We start from the raw sequence: 15046 nt of genomic DNA on the forward strand, positions 1-15046 counted from the left end.
GGTTCTTCAAAAAAATCAATAAAATAGACAAACCCCTAGCCAGGCTCACAAAGAAAAAAGGGAGAAAGCACAAATAAACAGGATCATAAATGATTCCTTTTTTTTAGTCTATTTGCTTGTAGGATTATTTTCTGCCAAGCTGATTGATTTTCAGATGTTGAACCATCCTTGTGTCCCTGGCATGAGTCTTACTTGGTCGTGGTGAATTATCTTATGGATATATTGTTGGATTCTGATAGCTGAAATTTTATTGAGGATTTTTGCATCAGTGTTCATTAGGGAGATTGGCCTGTAGTTTTCCTTTTTTGTGTTGTCCTTGTTCGGTTTTGGTATTAGTGTAATGTTGGCTTCATAGAACGTGTTTGGTATTATCCCTTCCTTCTCAAATTTTGGAAGAGTTTGTGAAGGATAGGCACTAATTCGTCTCTGAATGTTTGGTAGAATTCATTTGTAAATCCATCAGGTCCTGGGCTTTTGTTTTTGGGGAGGTTTTTGATTACCATTTCAAATTCGCTGCTTGTAATTGGTCTGTTTAGGTGTTCTATTTCTTCTTTGTCTAGCTTTGGGTGATTGTAGAGTTGTAGGAATTTGTCCATCTCCTCTAGATTGTTGAACTTGTTTCCATATAACTGTTCATAGTAGGTACTGATTATTTTTTTGATTTCTGCTGTGTCCATTGTGATTTCTCCTCTTTCATTTATGATCCTGTTTATTTGTGCTTTCTCCCTTTTTTCCTTTGTGAGCCTGGCTAGGGGTTTGTCTATTTTAATGATTTTTTCGAAGAACCAGCTCTTGGTTTCATTGATCTTTTGGATTGTTTTTTTAGTTTCAATTTCATTTATTTCTGCTTTGGTTTTTATTATTTCTTTTCTTCTACTGGTTTTGGGGGGTTTTTTTGTTGTTCTTTTTCTAGATCTTTGAGCTTCGAGATTAGGTTGTTTCTTTGAGTTCTTTCTTGTTTCTTGATGTGAGCTTCTATTGCTATATATTTTCCTCTTATTACTGCTTTTGCTGCATCCCATACATTTAGGAAATTGATGTCCTCGTTGTCATTCAATTCAACGAATTTTTTAATTTCTTCTTTGATCTCCTCATTGGTCCAATGGTCTTTCAGTAGTGTGGTTTCAATCTCCATGAGATAGGAGAGTTCCTTGCCTTCTTTTAATGGTTTATTTCTAGTTTGATGCCTTCATGGTCAGAAAAGATGGTTGGTATCATTTCAATCTTGGTGTATATCTGTTGATGTTTGTCTTGTGTCCCAGTATGTGATCGATCCTGGAGAATGATCTGAGTGCGCTTGAGAAAAATGTGTACTCAGATTTTTTTGGGTTTAGTGTTCTATAGATGTCTGTTAAGCCCAAGTGCTCTAGGTCCTTATTCAGAGCTTTAGTGTCTTTATTTATTTTTTGTCTTGTTGATCTATCCATTGTTGATAGCGGTGTGTTGAAGTCTCCCACTACGTATGTGTTTTCTCTGATGTCTGTTTTCAGAGATGACAATAGTTGTCTGATATATTTTGGTGCTCCTTCATTTGGTGAATATATGTTAATGAGTGTTATTTCTTCTTGAAGTATTGTCCCCTTGATCATAATGTAGTGACTGTTGGGGTCTCTTTTTATCTTTTTGAGTTTGAAATCTGTTTTATCTGATGTAAGTATAGCTGTTCCTGCTTTCTTTTTTTGTTCCATTTGCTTGTAGGATTGTTTTCCATCCTTTAACTTTGAGTCTATTTTTGTAAGATGTGTTTTAATATGCTGAATTTGATTACCAATATATAAAAGTGTGGTCAGGAGCTGAAAACAAATTCTCAGCATGTTTTATTGAGCATGCTCACCCACCTAGTCTCCTCCAGTGTGCCTTAGCCCAATTCAATGTTATTTGCTCCTGTGGCCAAGAACAAAAGGTAGAGAACGTATGCAGGTTATGACAGGATTTCAGCCCCATGGTATGAGGCACAGGGGGTTCTTTGGCCCCTCAGTATGAGGCAGTTTCTTTGGCCCCACGGTATGAGGCAGTCAACCTGCTGCAGTAATAGGAGCCCCCACAATGAGTATTATATCTTCCTAATGCATTGTCCCCTTGATCATAATGTAGTGTCCATCTTTGTCTCTTTTTACCTTTTTTTAATTTGAAGTCTATTTCATTTGATATAAGTATAGCTGTTCCTGCCTTCTTTTTTTTTAGTCTATTTGCTTGTAGGATTGTTTTCTGCCAGAGACCTGTACTTACTGTCCTCTGCTTTTCCCCTGAAGTTCTCTGAGAAACAGAGATGGGGAGGGGAACATGTCAACTCAGGGACTATTGCTCACACTGGGTTCTGTGTCTGCCCAGTGTTCACCCGGTGCTGTGCCTTCCATTATATATGCATTTTCTTTAATATCCGAGTTGATTCTGTGCCCTGATTTCTGAGCTCTAGGTCTCAGTCCCAGGGCACTGAGATCCAAAACACCAGTTGTCACCCTGTGCAGTGCCCAATGTTATGGCACATCCCACGCCCCAAATCCTGTGCCTGGCTCTTAGTTCAGAACGGGGCTTGCTCCAGGCCTTGTTTCCCTTCTTACTCCCATTTATGTGGCCCACCCCATCTCAGAGCCCAATGTAGTTTTGGAATCCCTGGCTTCCACTACTAGGAGGTTGGTAATTTTGTTCCCATCGCTAGGTGGCACCAAGTTCTTTCCTAGTATCCTTCCAGAGTTGTGCTTTTTCCTCCCAGGTCTCTGGGGAACTGAGTGGGGATGGAATGGAATGGCTCAAAGGCGTGGGGTGCTGTGTCTGTCCTGTGCTGCACGTCGTGGGGATCCCACACTCCAAATTTCATGCCCCAGTTCTCAGTTCCGAAGTCTTTAGATCTGGGACACGGGAGGTAACCTAGTTCAGCGTCTGCAGAAATGGCACCTTTTCACCCTGCTCCCCTGTCCTGGAGCTTGGTTTTTGATTACTCAGTGAGGGTCATTCACCTCAGTGCTTGGTCCCGCGTATCTCCCCACAAACCTAGGTCGTGGGGACCTGGGCAGCTGCAATCTGCGTGTTTTTCGAGCGCCCACGCGCTTTCTGCACAAACTTACCAGCTGGCCTTGGGCTATTTGCAGGTCTGTCTCTCCACAGAGTCCTTATCTTCTAATGGCGCCCAGAGCCCTTCGCTCACTTCCATGGCATTTCCCTCAAGGTTCTCCACAGTTCCTGTTCGCAGGGTGCGGTGCCTACAGTAGTTCCTTTCCACGCACTGTCCTGCTTGATCACTAGTTTGCTTTTTTTTTTCCCCCCCCCTGCTTTCTGTTGGCTGGACAGTATTGGTGGGTGGGGGAGGGTGGCAGGGTTCTGATATTTTCCTCTCTTCTCCTCCACTTTTATTGCAACTTTCCTCTTCAGGCAGTTTGCCAGAGTTGGCCTTGTATCTCCATGTCCCGGTTCTTGGACCTGCCACTTTTCCTCCCTATTAATCCTTTTTATGGGAGAACTTACTCCCAGTGTTTCTCTGCAACATGTTGATCCTCACTCTTTGCAGCCTGTCTTCTTCTATGGATCCTTTCCTTCTGGAATGCAACTTTGTTTGGAGAAGGGTATAGAGAGCTGGCCATGAATCCTTCACAGGGAAGATTTGGAAGTAAGCAAAATTGCTCATTTCACCTAGACTGGAAAGTTACTTGCACCTGGATTGAAATGCTTATCTGATGGGACCTATTACTACAACCATTTGCTTAATTTTTTTTTTCCTCCATCAAAAGGTTCCGAGAACCCAGGTGGATGGCAGAACAGGGATAGAAGGTCTCAGCGTCAACAGAATATGATCTTGATTTTGGTTTCACTTCTCATCCCAAGTGAGTAGACAAAGTTCCCTCTCCAGGATGTCTATCTTCTGATATCCCCACCACCTCTGAGCCCTTGCCCCCCTCCCTGGACCCTCCTAGACCTTCTTCTAGTCAGTGACTGGGGCCCACTCTATAAAGGGGAGATCCCGGACCAGAGGAGGCAGCGCTTACAGGACCCTTCACCTGACAAGTGCATGCCCAGCACCCCATGTGCCCTCACCTGCCCAGGAGAGGTGCTCAGAGCCCAGAGAGGAGGAGGCTGACTGAGAGGATGTGTCCTGTTGCCAATGATATAGTAGATTGTGTCCCTTGGGAGGACTAGGCCTGCAGGCTGCCTTAAGAGAGGTGGGTTGGGGTTTTTTTTGTTGTTGTTGTTCATTCCTTGGTTTGTTTGTTCTTTTGCTAAATCTCTATTGAGATGAATCTACTCTGCACTACAGGCTCTTCTGGGTCTCTGAAGATGATATTGGTGTGTTTATTCTTGTCAAAGTTCAGGGGAGGTTAAAAGTATATATTCGTAGAAAGAACAGCAAGGCCTGATATTGTCTTCATGGCACACCGAGGGAAGGGTAGAAAAAGAAGAGAGAGGACGAAACTGCATAGACTGGAGTATATTTAACAAAAGATTTCAGATATTACTGTTCGGTGCACAGATTTATCTCAGGCTTCCAGGGAGAGGGGCTGAGATTAAGTTCCTCACTAAAGCCAGGATTTCATCAATCCTGCCTACGCAATGAAACCAAAAAATAGAAAGCCTTTTCAGGCTAGAGTTTCCTTGTTGGTGGAACATAGAAGGGCTGGAAGGGGCACACCTGGACAGGTCTCAGGAGCCCCTGTTCCCCCCACCCCTCACCCTGTGCTGAGTCCCTTTGTGGGTACTAAGCCAGAAACCTGCACCCTAAACCAGTAAGGAGACTGCTCCTGAGTCCTGCGATTCAGCCTAGGAAACTATCAAACTGGAGTGGATTTGTGGGTTTGTAAGGTCTACGGAGTTTGTCAACAGGATGAACAAACAGAGTGGATGATAAGGCACTTCATTGGCAACTGCCTTCTGAAGCGGACAGCAGTGTGTGGTATAGGATTAAGCCCTTGAACCCCTGGATCCTGTGCTGAGTAAGGGCAGTTCATGTCAGTATTTCATTGAGTTGTAGGACACCAGCTGGGTATCCTAGAGAAAACAACACAAACCCTCTTCCAGAATAAACTTCTCTACACACGGAGTCTTAGGGTCCTCAGTGGAGGCTCAAATTCCTGGCATCACCCTTTCTTTAGGGCAGCACATCCAGCTCCTGCTGGACCTGACTGTCAGAATGTCCTCCAGTGGGTATTGTCCATTAAAAATAGAAGTAATCATTATATAAAATGTTTAAAGTTTTCGACGAGCTGTTGCTGAAATTTTGCCACTTGGCTTACCTAAGATGGCCCATTTGACAGGTGAGCAAAGTGAGACTAAGGGCAATGAATCAGTCACCCAAGGAGTCAGTGTCTAAGCAAGTCTGAGCTGAAAGCTCCTCAGGCCTGGCTCCTCCAGCCCAGGTCAAGCCAGGAACCTCCAGAAACAATTCCCCAACAGGAAAGCATCCGCGGATGTCACTCTTGCACCCGCTGTCCCCAGCTGTGCTTCATGTGGGAATGTTGATTCACTGAGTGCTGAGCTGCCGTAGAGCACCCCTGGCCTGGAACACACACAGCTCAGTGCCCCTCATACATGGCAGGATTTGCAACGGGGCCCAGGAAACCCTGAAATCCAGGAGGGGCTGGAACAATGTTCCCTGGGACTGCTGTAGTTTCCTTCTGACAGCTGCACTGCACCCCACACCTACATCCCTAGAAAGCACACACCCAGCTCTACATGTAGGTTGGGGGCAGGGGCGCACCTGAAAGCACCTGCACCTGTATGCTCCAGGGCTCCCTGCCCAGGATGGTGAGCACTATGATTCTACTACCTGTTCTGCCTGTGGAGGTGCCTGATGTGGGTGTCCTGCTCTGAATCTTGCCCTTGGCAGGCCTGCCCTGACCCTTCCGCTCCCCCAGTGTGGTTTCCACTGGGTGACTTCCTGCTCTGGCTGCTTGAGGCCTGTTCTTCTCATTTGGTGTCCCAGGGCCAGGAGAGGTTTGAGGAGACCTGGGGGTGCATGCTCTGAGCTCGAAACCTGAAACCTACACCTCTTATTTGCAACAAAACTCAAGCTTACAACCCCAGAGTCCAGGCCCAGAGCAGGAAGACTCAGAGGATACAGAATGGTGACTGTCACCCCACCCCACTCACCCTCCCACCCTATCAGGGATACTGAATGATGCCTCCCCTCCCCCGATCCCAGGTCTCCTGACCTTTTCCAGTGTCTCCCACTCTGCCGATGACCAGCCTTGGCAAAATGTCATGTCAGGAGTTCCTGAAAGGATGAGACGGTGTCGGCGAAAACTTAAGGGCTAAGGGGAAGGGGATGAGGTAATGAGAAAATACTTTCACCTCATTGAGTGTCAGTGTCTCCTCACTACCTCATCCCCTTCCCCTTAACCCTTAAGTTTTCACCGATGCCATCTCATCCTTTCAGGGACTCCTGACACAACATTTTGCTGAGGCTGGTCGTCGACAAGTGAGCCCGAACAGGGACCTGAAAGGTAAGCTTTCTTTCCTTTACGGGGACAGCTAGGATCTGCTCATAGGGTAGGGCGCATACCTCCCTGTGGAGGAAAAACAGGGGAGAGAGGAGCAGTAATCAAGAACTGGACAAGTGGGTGTCATATTTTGAGAAGTTATGAGCCATATCCAGTCTAGGGAAAGAGGACTCTTTGTTGATATAATTAAGTATACACTTGCTAAGAGAGGCCTTACGACCTCTCATGCACAATTGGCTAGTTTCCTAAATTTTGTTGAAATGTGTTGTCCCTGGTTCCCCAGGGATGGGAGTTTGAATAAAAAAACATGGAGCAAGTTGGGGACTGCCTCTGGTCTCAGCAAGCAGCTGCCTGGACTTTTTCTCTGGTGTTGAGATCACTGGCAGGTCTCTACTGCCTTTCTGCTGTGGGGACTGGACTCTCCTTTTATCCACGTTAAAAAAATTATTTTGGTTCATTCTAGGAAAAAAGTTCTATTTCCCTGTGTTTTTCTGATTATAAAGTCTAGATTGTATAAGGTAAAAACTGCTGAGTTACTTTGGACTTGCTGACAAGCTATACAAAATTCTTATTGGTTGAATAAAAGCTTTTAAATTTACTTATTGGACCTGTAAAAGGTTAAGTTTTTTGTTAAAACTAATTAACCTGGTAAAATATGAAGTGGTAACACAGACATTTTTGAGCTAAATTCTAAACCTCAGATTTTAATAAAAGCCTAAAAATAGGCAAACTGTAAAAATTTACTTCTTCTATTCTCAAGATAAGAGTGTTCTTTTATGTTTTAAAAAATGCTCATTCTCAGTGAGATAAAGTGTTGACAACCTAAAGCCAAAAAATCATTTCTTAAAAATATAAATTCAAAAAATATTTTCTTACCTAAAAAAGGTTAGTAAAAACTGCCATGACTGCTATGGTCTTGAGCCCAAGGTCTTTGGTAGTAATTAAGATTAGACACTTATTCTATGTGCAGATTTTAGCTTTTAACTCATTAAAAACCTCAGTATCTTCACACATAGTGGTAAAACTATCTTTTAAAAAATATACACATGGCCAAAACTTTAAATGTATATCAAGAGATCTCTATGTCTGTTTGTGTCTGTTTTTGTGTTTTTGTTTTGTTTTGTTTTTTACCTCTGGAGTACTAATATAAACGGTGCCTATATAAGTTCTCATAAAAACAAATTTTAAGATCATGATCCAAAATTTTTGATATACAGAATCTAGTTCAAATTTTATGATATAATTCAAAGCATATATGCATTACAATTTCGCCTAGGCCGTCTCATCCTCTCAGGGACTCCTGACACAACATTTTGCTGAGGCTGGTCTTTGGCACCACTCCCTAGGGCTCCTCCTTATGGCTTTTCTAGCACTCCCTTCTCCCTCCTCCCCCAGCACCACCTACTAGCAGGTTCCCTGGGGTGTGAAAAGCTGGGCTGTGAGTGAGTGCTGGGTAGGAGCTTACCAGGAAAGGAATGATCCCAATGGAGTCTTGTGTTTGGGAGGTGGTGGGGCCAAGGGGGACCACTGTTTCCTGCCTGCCTGATGATCCTCACCTCCACTGCCCACCATTTCCAGTTGTGATCCCAAGTGTCCGCCGCATATTTGCTAAGGAACGTGAAGACCAGCAGAAGCAGAAATCAAACAAAGAAAGTGAGAACCACAATGATTCTGATCTCCAGCAACATAGACAGTCTTCTCCTTTGAGTGGGGCTGACAAGGTGAAGTCAGGTGACCCACTGGCAACCTTGAGAAGGCTGGTTGATGACCTAAAACTTATGGATACTAAATCATGTGAGTACAAATTGCCCTCTGCCTGTTTTCAATCTTCATTCCCCCACCACCTCTGCCCACCTTGGGCCCCACCCCTATCTTCCTAAACCTTCTTCTTGTCAGTGATTGAGGCCCACTCTATCCAAGGGTAGATCTGGGACCAGAGGAGGCAGCTCTTACAGGACACTTCATCTGCCAAGTACATTCCCAGTACCCCATGGTCCCTCACCTGCTCAGAGCCCAGAGAGGAGGAGGCTGACATTCGCAAGGGCCCTGGGAGGAAGGGGGTAGGTGTCCTGTCAGCTCCCAGGAGAATCTGGCCTGGCCTCCTGGCTCTCGCCCTTCCCTGCTCCGCCTCAGGGTCCCTATCTGTACATGGGAGAGCAAGAGCCTGCGCTGTGGACTGTGTGAGGGTGAAGAGACCCCACGGTAAACACTCGGCACAGATCTCACACCCAGCAGCTGCTCAGTACACAGGAGCCCAGATGCTACTGCTGCTGCTGTGCTGCTATTGCTCCAGCAGAACCGGGGGGCGGAGTTTCTTCCTGCCACAGGGAGACCTGAGGCTAAGAGAGGGGTCGGGACTCACAAGGGGAGGTGGAGACAGACCCAGGAAAGTATGTACATTTCCTGGGTCCCAGATCAGGACATTTGTCCAGCAGTGTCTGTCTGGGTGTTTTTCCCCTGAGAATTAGGAGAGATTTGGGAAGGGGCCTGCAATGGCTGTGTGTGTATGGGGTGGGGGGAGTTGGGGGGTGTCTCCTGGGCTCTCTTGGAGACACAAGCACTGGGAGACAGGGCCATGGAACCCAGAACCACATTCCTGGGCAGGGATGTCTCCTGCACTGGGTGCTGCTTTGAGAGATCCCCACCCAGTTCCTTCATTCCCGCCCCTCACCATTGCTTTCCTCTTGAATTTTGGTCATAATCTTGCAGATGAGGGTGACATGGCCTTCCATTTCCCCTTTTGATCTGCATTTATCTGATGATTAGAGCCACTGAGCACCTTTTGTGAACTTGGTCATGGGCATATCTCGTTTTAGAAAATGTCTCTTCAAGTCTGTTATCAATATTTAATTGTAGCACAAATTTATATTCTTTATATATTTTGGGTGAACTCCTTATATGATATATTATTTGTACATATTTTTGTCCACTCCATGGGTTGCATTTTCATTTTGTTGACCCAAAATCCCAGGAATGACCTTTTGATACAATACACAAAATTATTTGGTTTTTGACGTCAGCTGCTAAAGCACCTGGAATCTCAGGAGTGCTAAGAGGGCCCCGTTACGCTAAAGGATGACCAAGCTGGGCCTAGGAAATTTCAGGTCAGGCCTGGTGACCAGAAAGACAAAGGTTGGCTTCCAGAGAGAGGGGCTAAGTGTTTGAGGATGGGTCCTTTCCTCATGTAAGGCAGAACCCACTCTTGTTCTGGAAGAACTGGGTATACAATTAAGGAAGTAAGGTTAACAAATCCAAATTCAAATTAGGACTAATATCACCCAACATTAAAATGAGAGTAGAATGCTGCTCAAAGCCAAAAGAGACTCCTCAGTGAGAGGGTGTGTCCTGTTGTCAATGATATAGTAGATTGTGTCCCTGGGGAGAACTAGGCCTGCAGGCTGCCTTAAGACAGGTGGGTTGGGGTTTTTTCTTTTGTTTGTTCATTCCTTGGTTTGTTTGTTCTTTAGCTAAATCCTTACTGAGATGACTGTACTCTGCACTACAGGCTATTGCTGGGTCTCTGAAGATGATGATGTGGGTGTGTTTATTCTTATCAAAGTTTAGGGGAGGTTAAAAGCATATATTCGTAGAAAGAACAGCAAGTCCTGATATTGTCTTCATGGCACACCGAGGGAAGGGTAGAAAAAGAAGAGAGAGGACGAAATTGCATAGACTGGAGTACATTTAACAAAAGATTTCAGATATTACTGTTCAGTGCACAGTTTTATCTCAGACTTCCAGGGAGAGGGGCTGAGATTAGGTTCCTCACTAAATCAACCCTGCCCATGCAATGAAACCTAAAAATAGAAAGCCTTTTTCAGGCTGGAGTTTCCTTGATGGTGGAACACAGAGTGGCTGGAAGAGGCGCTCCTAGACAGATCTCAGGAGCCCCTGTACCCTCCACCCCTCACCCTGTGCTGAGTCCCTTTGCTGGTCCTGAGCCAGAAACCTCCACCCTAAACCAGTAAGGAGACTGCTCCTGAGTCCTGCGAGTCAGTCTAGGAAACTATCAAACCAAAATGGATTATTTGTGGGTTTATGAGGTCTTTGGAATTTGTCTGCAGGATGAACAAACAGGGTAGATAATCAGGGCACCTCACTGGCGACTGCCATCTGAAGTGGGGAGTGGTCTTCTGTACTGGATAAACCCCTTGAAACCCTGGGTCTTGTGCTGAGTCTGGGGAGTTCATGTCAATATTGAATTGAGTTGTAGGACACCAGCTGGTGTTCCAGAGAGCTGGAGTCAGGAGATAAAAACCCAAACCCCTCTTCCAGAATAAATTCTCTACACGTGGAGAGGTAGGGTCCCCCATGGAGGCTCAAATACCTGACATCATCACTTCTACAGGGCAGCACTACCAGCGCCTGGTGAATCAGACTGTCAGAATGTCCTCCAGTGTGTATTGCCCATGAAAAATAGAAGTAATGATTATATAAAATGTTCAAAGGTTTCTATGAGCTTTTGCTGAAATTTTACCTCCTGGCTTACTTAAGATGGCCCATTTGACAGGTGAGCAAAGTGAGACTCAGGGCAATGAATCAGCCACCCAAGGAGTCAATATCCAAGTGAGTCTGAGCTGCAGCTCCTCAGGCCTGGCTATTCAGCCCATGTCAAGCCAGGCAATTCCAGAAATGATTCCCCAACAGGCAGCAGTCAACAGGTGTCACTCTTGCACCAGTATCCCCAGATCGGCTTCATGAGGAAAAGTTGAGATTCCCGAGTCCTGAGCTGCCTGAAAAGCGCACCCGGCCTGGAACACACACAGCTCAGTGCCCCTCATACATGGCAGGATTTGCAATGGGGCTCAGGAAACCCTGAAATCCAGGAGTAGCTGAAACAATGATACCTGGGCCTGCTGTATTTTCCTTCCGAGAGCTGCATTGCACCCCAAACCTACTTCCCTAGAAATCCCACACTCTCCATGCAGGTTAGAGGCAGGGCATCCCTCTGAAGGTGCCTGCACCTGTGTGATTCCTGCCCAAAATTGTGAGCACCCTGATTCTACTCCCTGGCCCATCTGTAGAGGTGGCTGATGTGGGTACCCTGCTCTGAATCTTTGCCCTTAGCAGCCCTGCCCTGACCCTCCACTCTCCTGGCCAAACCCCAGTGTGCTTTCCTCTGGGTGACTTCCTACTCTGGCTGCTTGAGGCCTGTTCTTCTCAGTTGGTGTCCCAGGGCCAGGCAAGGTCTGAGGAGACCTAGGGTGGATACTCTGAGATCAACCCCCTAAACTCCTACCTCCTGTCAGTATCCAGGCCAAGGCTGGGGCCCCAGAGTCCAGGTCCAGGAGAGGGAAGACTCAGAGGACACATATCAGTGGGTGTCACCCCACCCCACTCACCCTCCCACCCCATCTAAATGAGGCCCACATTGCCCCCCTGGGACCCCAGGTCTCCTGACCTTGTCCAGTGTCTCCCACTTCCCTGGGCCCCTCCTTACTATGGCTTTTCTACCCCTCCCCTTTGCCTTCCTCCCCCAACACCACCTACTAGCAGGTTCCCTGGGGTGTGAAAAGCTGGGCTCTGAGTGAGTGCTGGGCAGGTGCTTACCAGGAGAGGAATGATCCAATGGAGTCTTGCTTTGGGGGATGGTGGGATGGGGCCAAAGGTGACCACTTCCCTGCCTGCCTGATGTTCTTCCCATCCCACCACCGCCTTCCCATCCCACTGATTTCCTGGGTCCAGCTGAAGCAATTGCACACCCTGAGGACCATCCACAGCTGTCATCGCACTCGACCCAAACGGATGAGAAACTCAAACAGTCCAAGTTCCTGCAGCTTGATATGGAAGCACTCAGTCTTGTGTTGGACCTCTCACGTGACCCGGATAAGAAAAAAATGGCTCATGTCCTAGAAGTTGTAATTTCTATAGCAAGTGAGTAGACAAAGTGCCCGCTGCCTGGTGTCACTCTTCTCTCCCCCCACCACCTCAGCCCCCTCGGCCCCACCCCTGAACTCTCCTAGACCTTCTTCTAGTCAGTGACTGGGGCCCACTCTATCCAAGGGGGGATCCTGGACCAGAGGAGGCAGCACTTACAGGACCCTTCACCTGCCAAGTGCATTCCCAGCATCCCATGTGCCCTCACTTGCCCAGGAGGGGTGCTAGCAGCCCAGAGAGGAGGAGGCTGACATTCAGAGGGGCCCTGGGAGGCAGCCAATAGTGGTCTTGTCTGGCTTCCAAGCAGACACTGGCCTGGCCTCCTGGCTCTCCCCTTTCCCTGCTCCACCTCAGGGACCCCATCTGTGACATGGGAGAGCAGCAGCCTGCGCTGTGGACTGTGTGAGGGTGAAGAGACCCCACGGGAAACACTCGGCACAGATCTCACACCCAGCAGGTGCTCGGTACACAGGAACCCGGATGCTGCTGCTGCTGCTGCTGCTGCTGCTGCTGCTGCTATTGCTCCAGCAGCTCCAGGGGGCAGAGGCTCTTCACACCACAGGGAGACCTGAGGCTCAGAGAGGGATCTGACTCACACAGGGAGGTGGAGACAGACCCAGGACAGGGTGTACATTTCCTGGGTCCCAGATCAGCACGTTTGTCCAGTGTCTGTCTGGGTGTCGTTTTCCCGTGAGCGCCAGGAGAGGTTGAGGAGTGGCCTGCAATAGCTTCCGGGGTGTCTCCTGCCCTCTCTTGGAGACACAGGCACTGGGAGACAGAGCCATGGAAACCAGATCCACGTTCCTGGGCAGGGATGTCTCCTGCACCCGCTGCTGCTTTGAGAGATCCCCACCCCAATCCCTCCTCCCCGCAGCTCACCATTGCTTACCTCTTGACTTTTGTTCATAATCTTCCAGACAGTGTTGACAGGGTCTCCCATTTTGCCTTTTGATTTGCATTTACCTGATGATTAGAGATACTGAGCACATTTTCCTGAACTTGGTCATTTGCATATCTGCTTTTAGACAATGTCTCTTCAATTTATTGATTTTTAATTGGATTATTGATTTGTCTTCTTTGTATATTTTAAAAATGAACTCTTTATCTGGTATATAGTATGCAAATATTTTTGCCCTCTCCTTGTGCTGTCTTCTCCTTTGTTGACCCAAAATCCCAGGAAGCTTTGCACAATGGCAGTATTGTAGCCAATGAGGTTTATCCGAGGTGTGATTACTGCTAATTGAAAACTTTTCCCAAAATCCCAGGAGCCCCCTTATGATGTAATACACAAAAATATTTGGTTTGCGACCTCAGGTGCTAAAACCCTGGGAATTTCAGGAGCACTCAGAGGGTCCTTTTATGCTAAAGGATGACTGAGCTGGGCCCTAGGAAACTACAGGGCAATCCTGGTGACCAGAAAGACAAAGGTTGGCTTCTGGGGAGGGGCTCAGATTTTGAGGATGGATCCTTTCCACATGAAAGGCAGAAACCAGTCTCCTTCTGGAAGAACTTGGTATACAAATAGGGAAGTATGGTTAACATTCAAATTCAAATTAGGACTAATATCACCAAATACTAAATTGAGAGTAGAATGCAGCCAAAAGCCAAAAAAGAATCCTCAGTGAGAGGGTGTGTCCTGTTGTCAATGATAAAAGTACATTGTGTCCCTGGGGAGGACTAGGCCTCCAGGCTGCCTTAAGACAAGTGGGTTTTGTGTTTGTGTTTTTGTTTTTGTTTTTGTTTTGCTAAATCTTTATTGAGATAACTATACTTTGCACTGTAGTCTGTTGCTGAATCTTGGAAGATGATATTGTGGGTGTGTTTGTTGTTGTCAAAGTTCACAGCAGGTTAAAAGCATATCTTGGTAGAAAGGACACCAAGTCCTGATATTGTCTTCACTTCACACCTAGGGAAGGATAGAAAAAGAAGAGAGAGGAGGAATTGCATAGAATCGAGTATATTTAACAAAGATTTCAGATGTTACTGTTCAGTGCACAGTTTTATCTCAGGCTTCCAGGGAGAGGGACTGAGATGAGGCTCCTACTAAAGCCAAGGATTTCATCAATCCTGCCCATGCAATGAAATCTAAAAAGAGAAAGCCTTTTCAGGCTGGAGTTTCCTTGTTGGTGAAACAGGGAAGTGCTGGAAGGGACATACCTGGACAGGGCTTAGGAGCCCCTGTACCCCCAACCCCTCACCCTGTGCTGCGTCCCTTTGTGGGTCCTGGGCCAGAAACCTGCATCTTAAACCAGTAAGGAGACTGCTCCTGAGTCCTGTGAGTCAGTCTAGGAAACTATCAAACTTGAAAGCATTTGTGGGGTTGTGAGAAATTTGGAATTTGTAGGATGAACAAACAGGGTGGATAATCAGGGCACCTCATTGGCAACTGCCATCTGCAGTGAGGAGTGGTCCTGTGTACAGGATGAACCCCTTGAAACCCTGGGTCTTGTGCTGAGTCTGGGAAGTTCATGTCAATATTGAATTGAGTTGTAGGACACCCAGCTGGTGTTCCAGAGAGCTGGAGTCAGGAGATAAAAACCCAAACCTCTGTTCCAGAATAAACTTCTGTATACATAGAGACTTAGGGTCCCTGGTAGAGGCTCAAATTCCTGACATCATCCCTTCTACAGGGCAGCACTACCAGCTCCGGTGAATCTGACTGTCAGAATGTCCTCCAGTGTGTATTGTCCATGAAAAATAGAAATAATCATTATATGAAATGTTTAAAGGTTTCTATCAGC

At 46.7% G+C, this 15046-nt stretch overlaps 1 protein-coding gene and 1 pseudogene across 9 annotated transcripts in view; both read left to right on the forward strand.

Annotated features, from left to right (window-relative positions):
• Positions 1–15046, forward strand: part of LOC119233047 (uncharacterized) — a 79827-nt gene that overhangs the window by 49260 nt on the left and 15521 nt on the right. For 6 of the 9 annotated variants that reach the window (XM_054689827.1, XM_054689830.1, XM_054689828.1 and 3 more), the window contains 4 exons: positions 3506–3604; positions 3726–3818; positions 8007–8222; positions 12114–12302. In XM_054689827.1, coding sequence (XP_054545802.1) covers positions 3506–3604; positions 3726–3818; positions 8007–8222; positions 12114–12302 — 597 coding nt within the window. Of the gene's footprint in view, positions 1–3505; positions 3605–3725; positions 3819–6364; positions 6432–8006; positions 8223–12113; positions 12303–12659; positions 13333–15046 lie in introns of those variants that run through there. The other 3 variants (XR_008549773.1, XM_054689831.1, XM_054689832.1) reach the window with 3 other exon arrangements.
• On the forward strand, positions 13485–13658 carry LOC119233237 (U4 spliceosomal RNA; annotated as a pseudogene).

This window comes from Talpa occidentalis, unplaced genomic scaffold, assembly GCF_014898055.3.
Source record: "Talpa occidentalis isolate TD23 unplaced genomic scaffold, MPIMG_talOcc4v2.1 talOcc4.7, whole genome shotgun sequence".
In the NCBI taxonomy this organism is placed as follows: domain Eukaryota; kingdom Metazoa; phylum Chordata; class Mammalia; order Eulipotyphla; family Talpidae; genus Talpa; species Talpa occidentalis.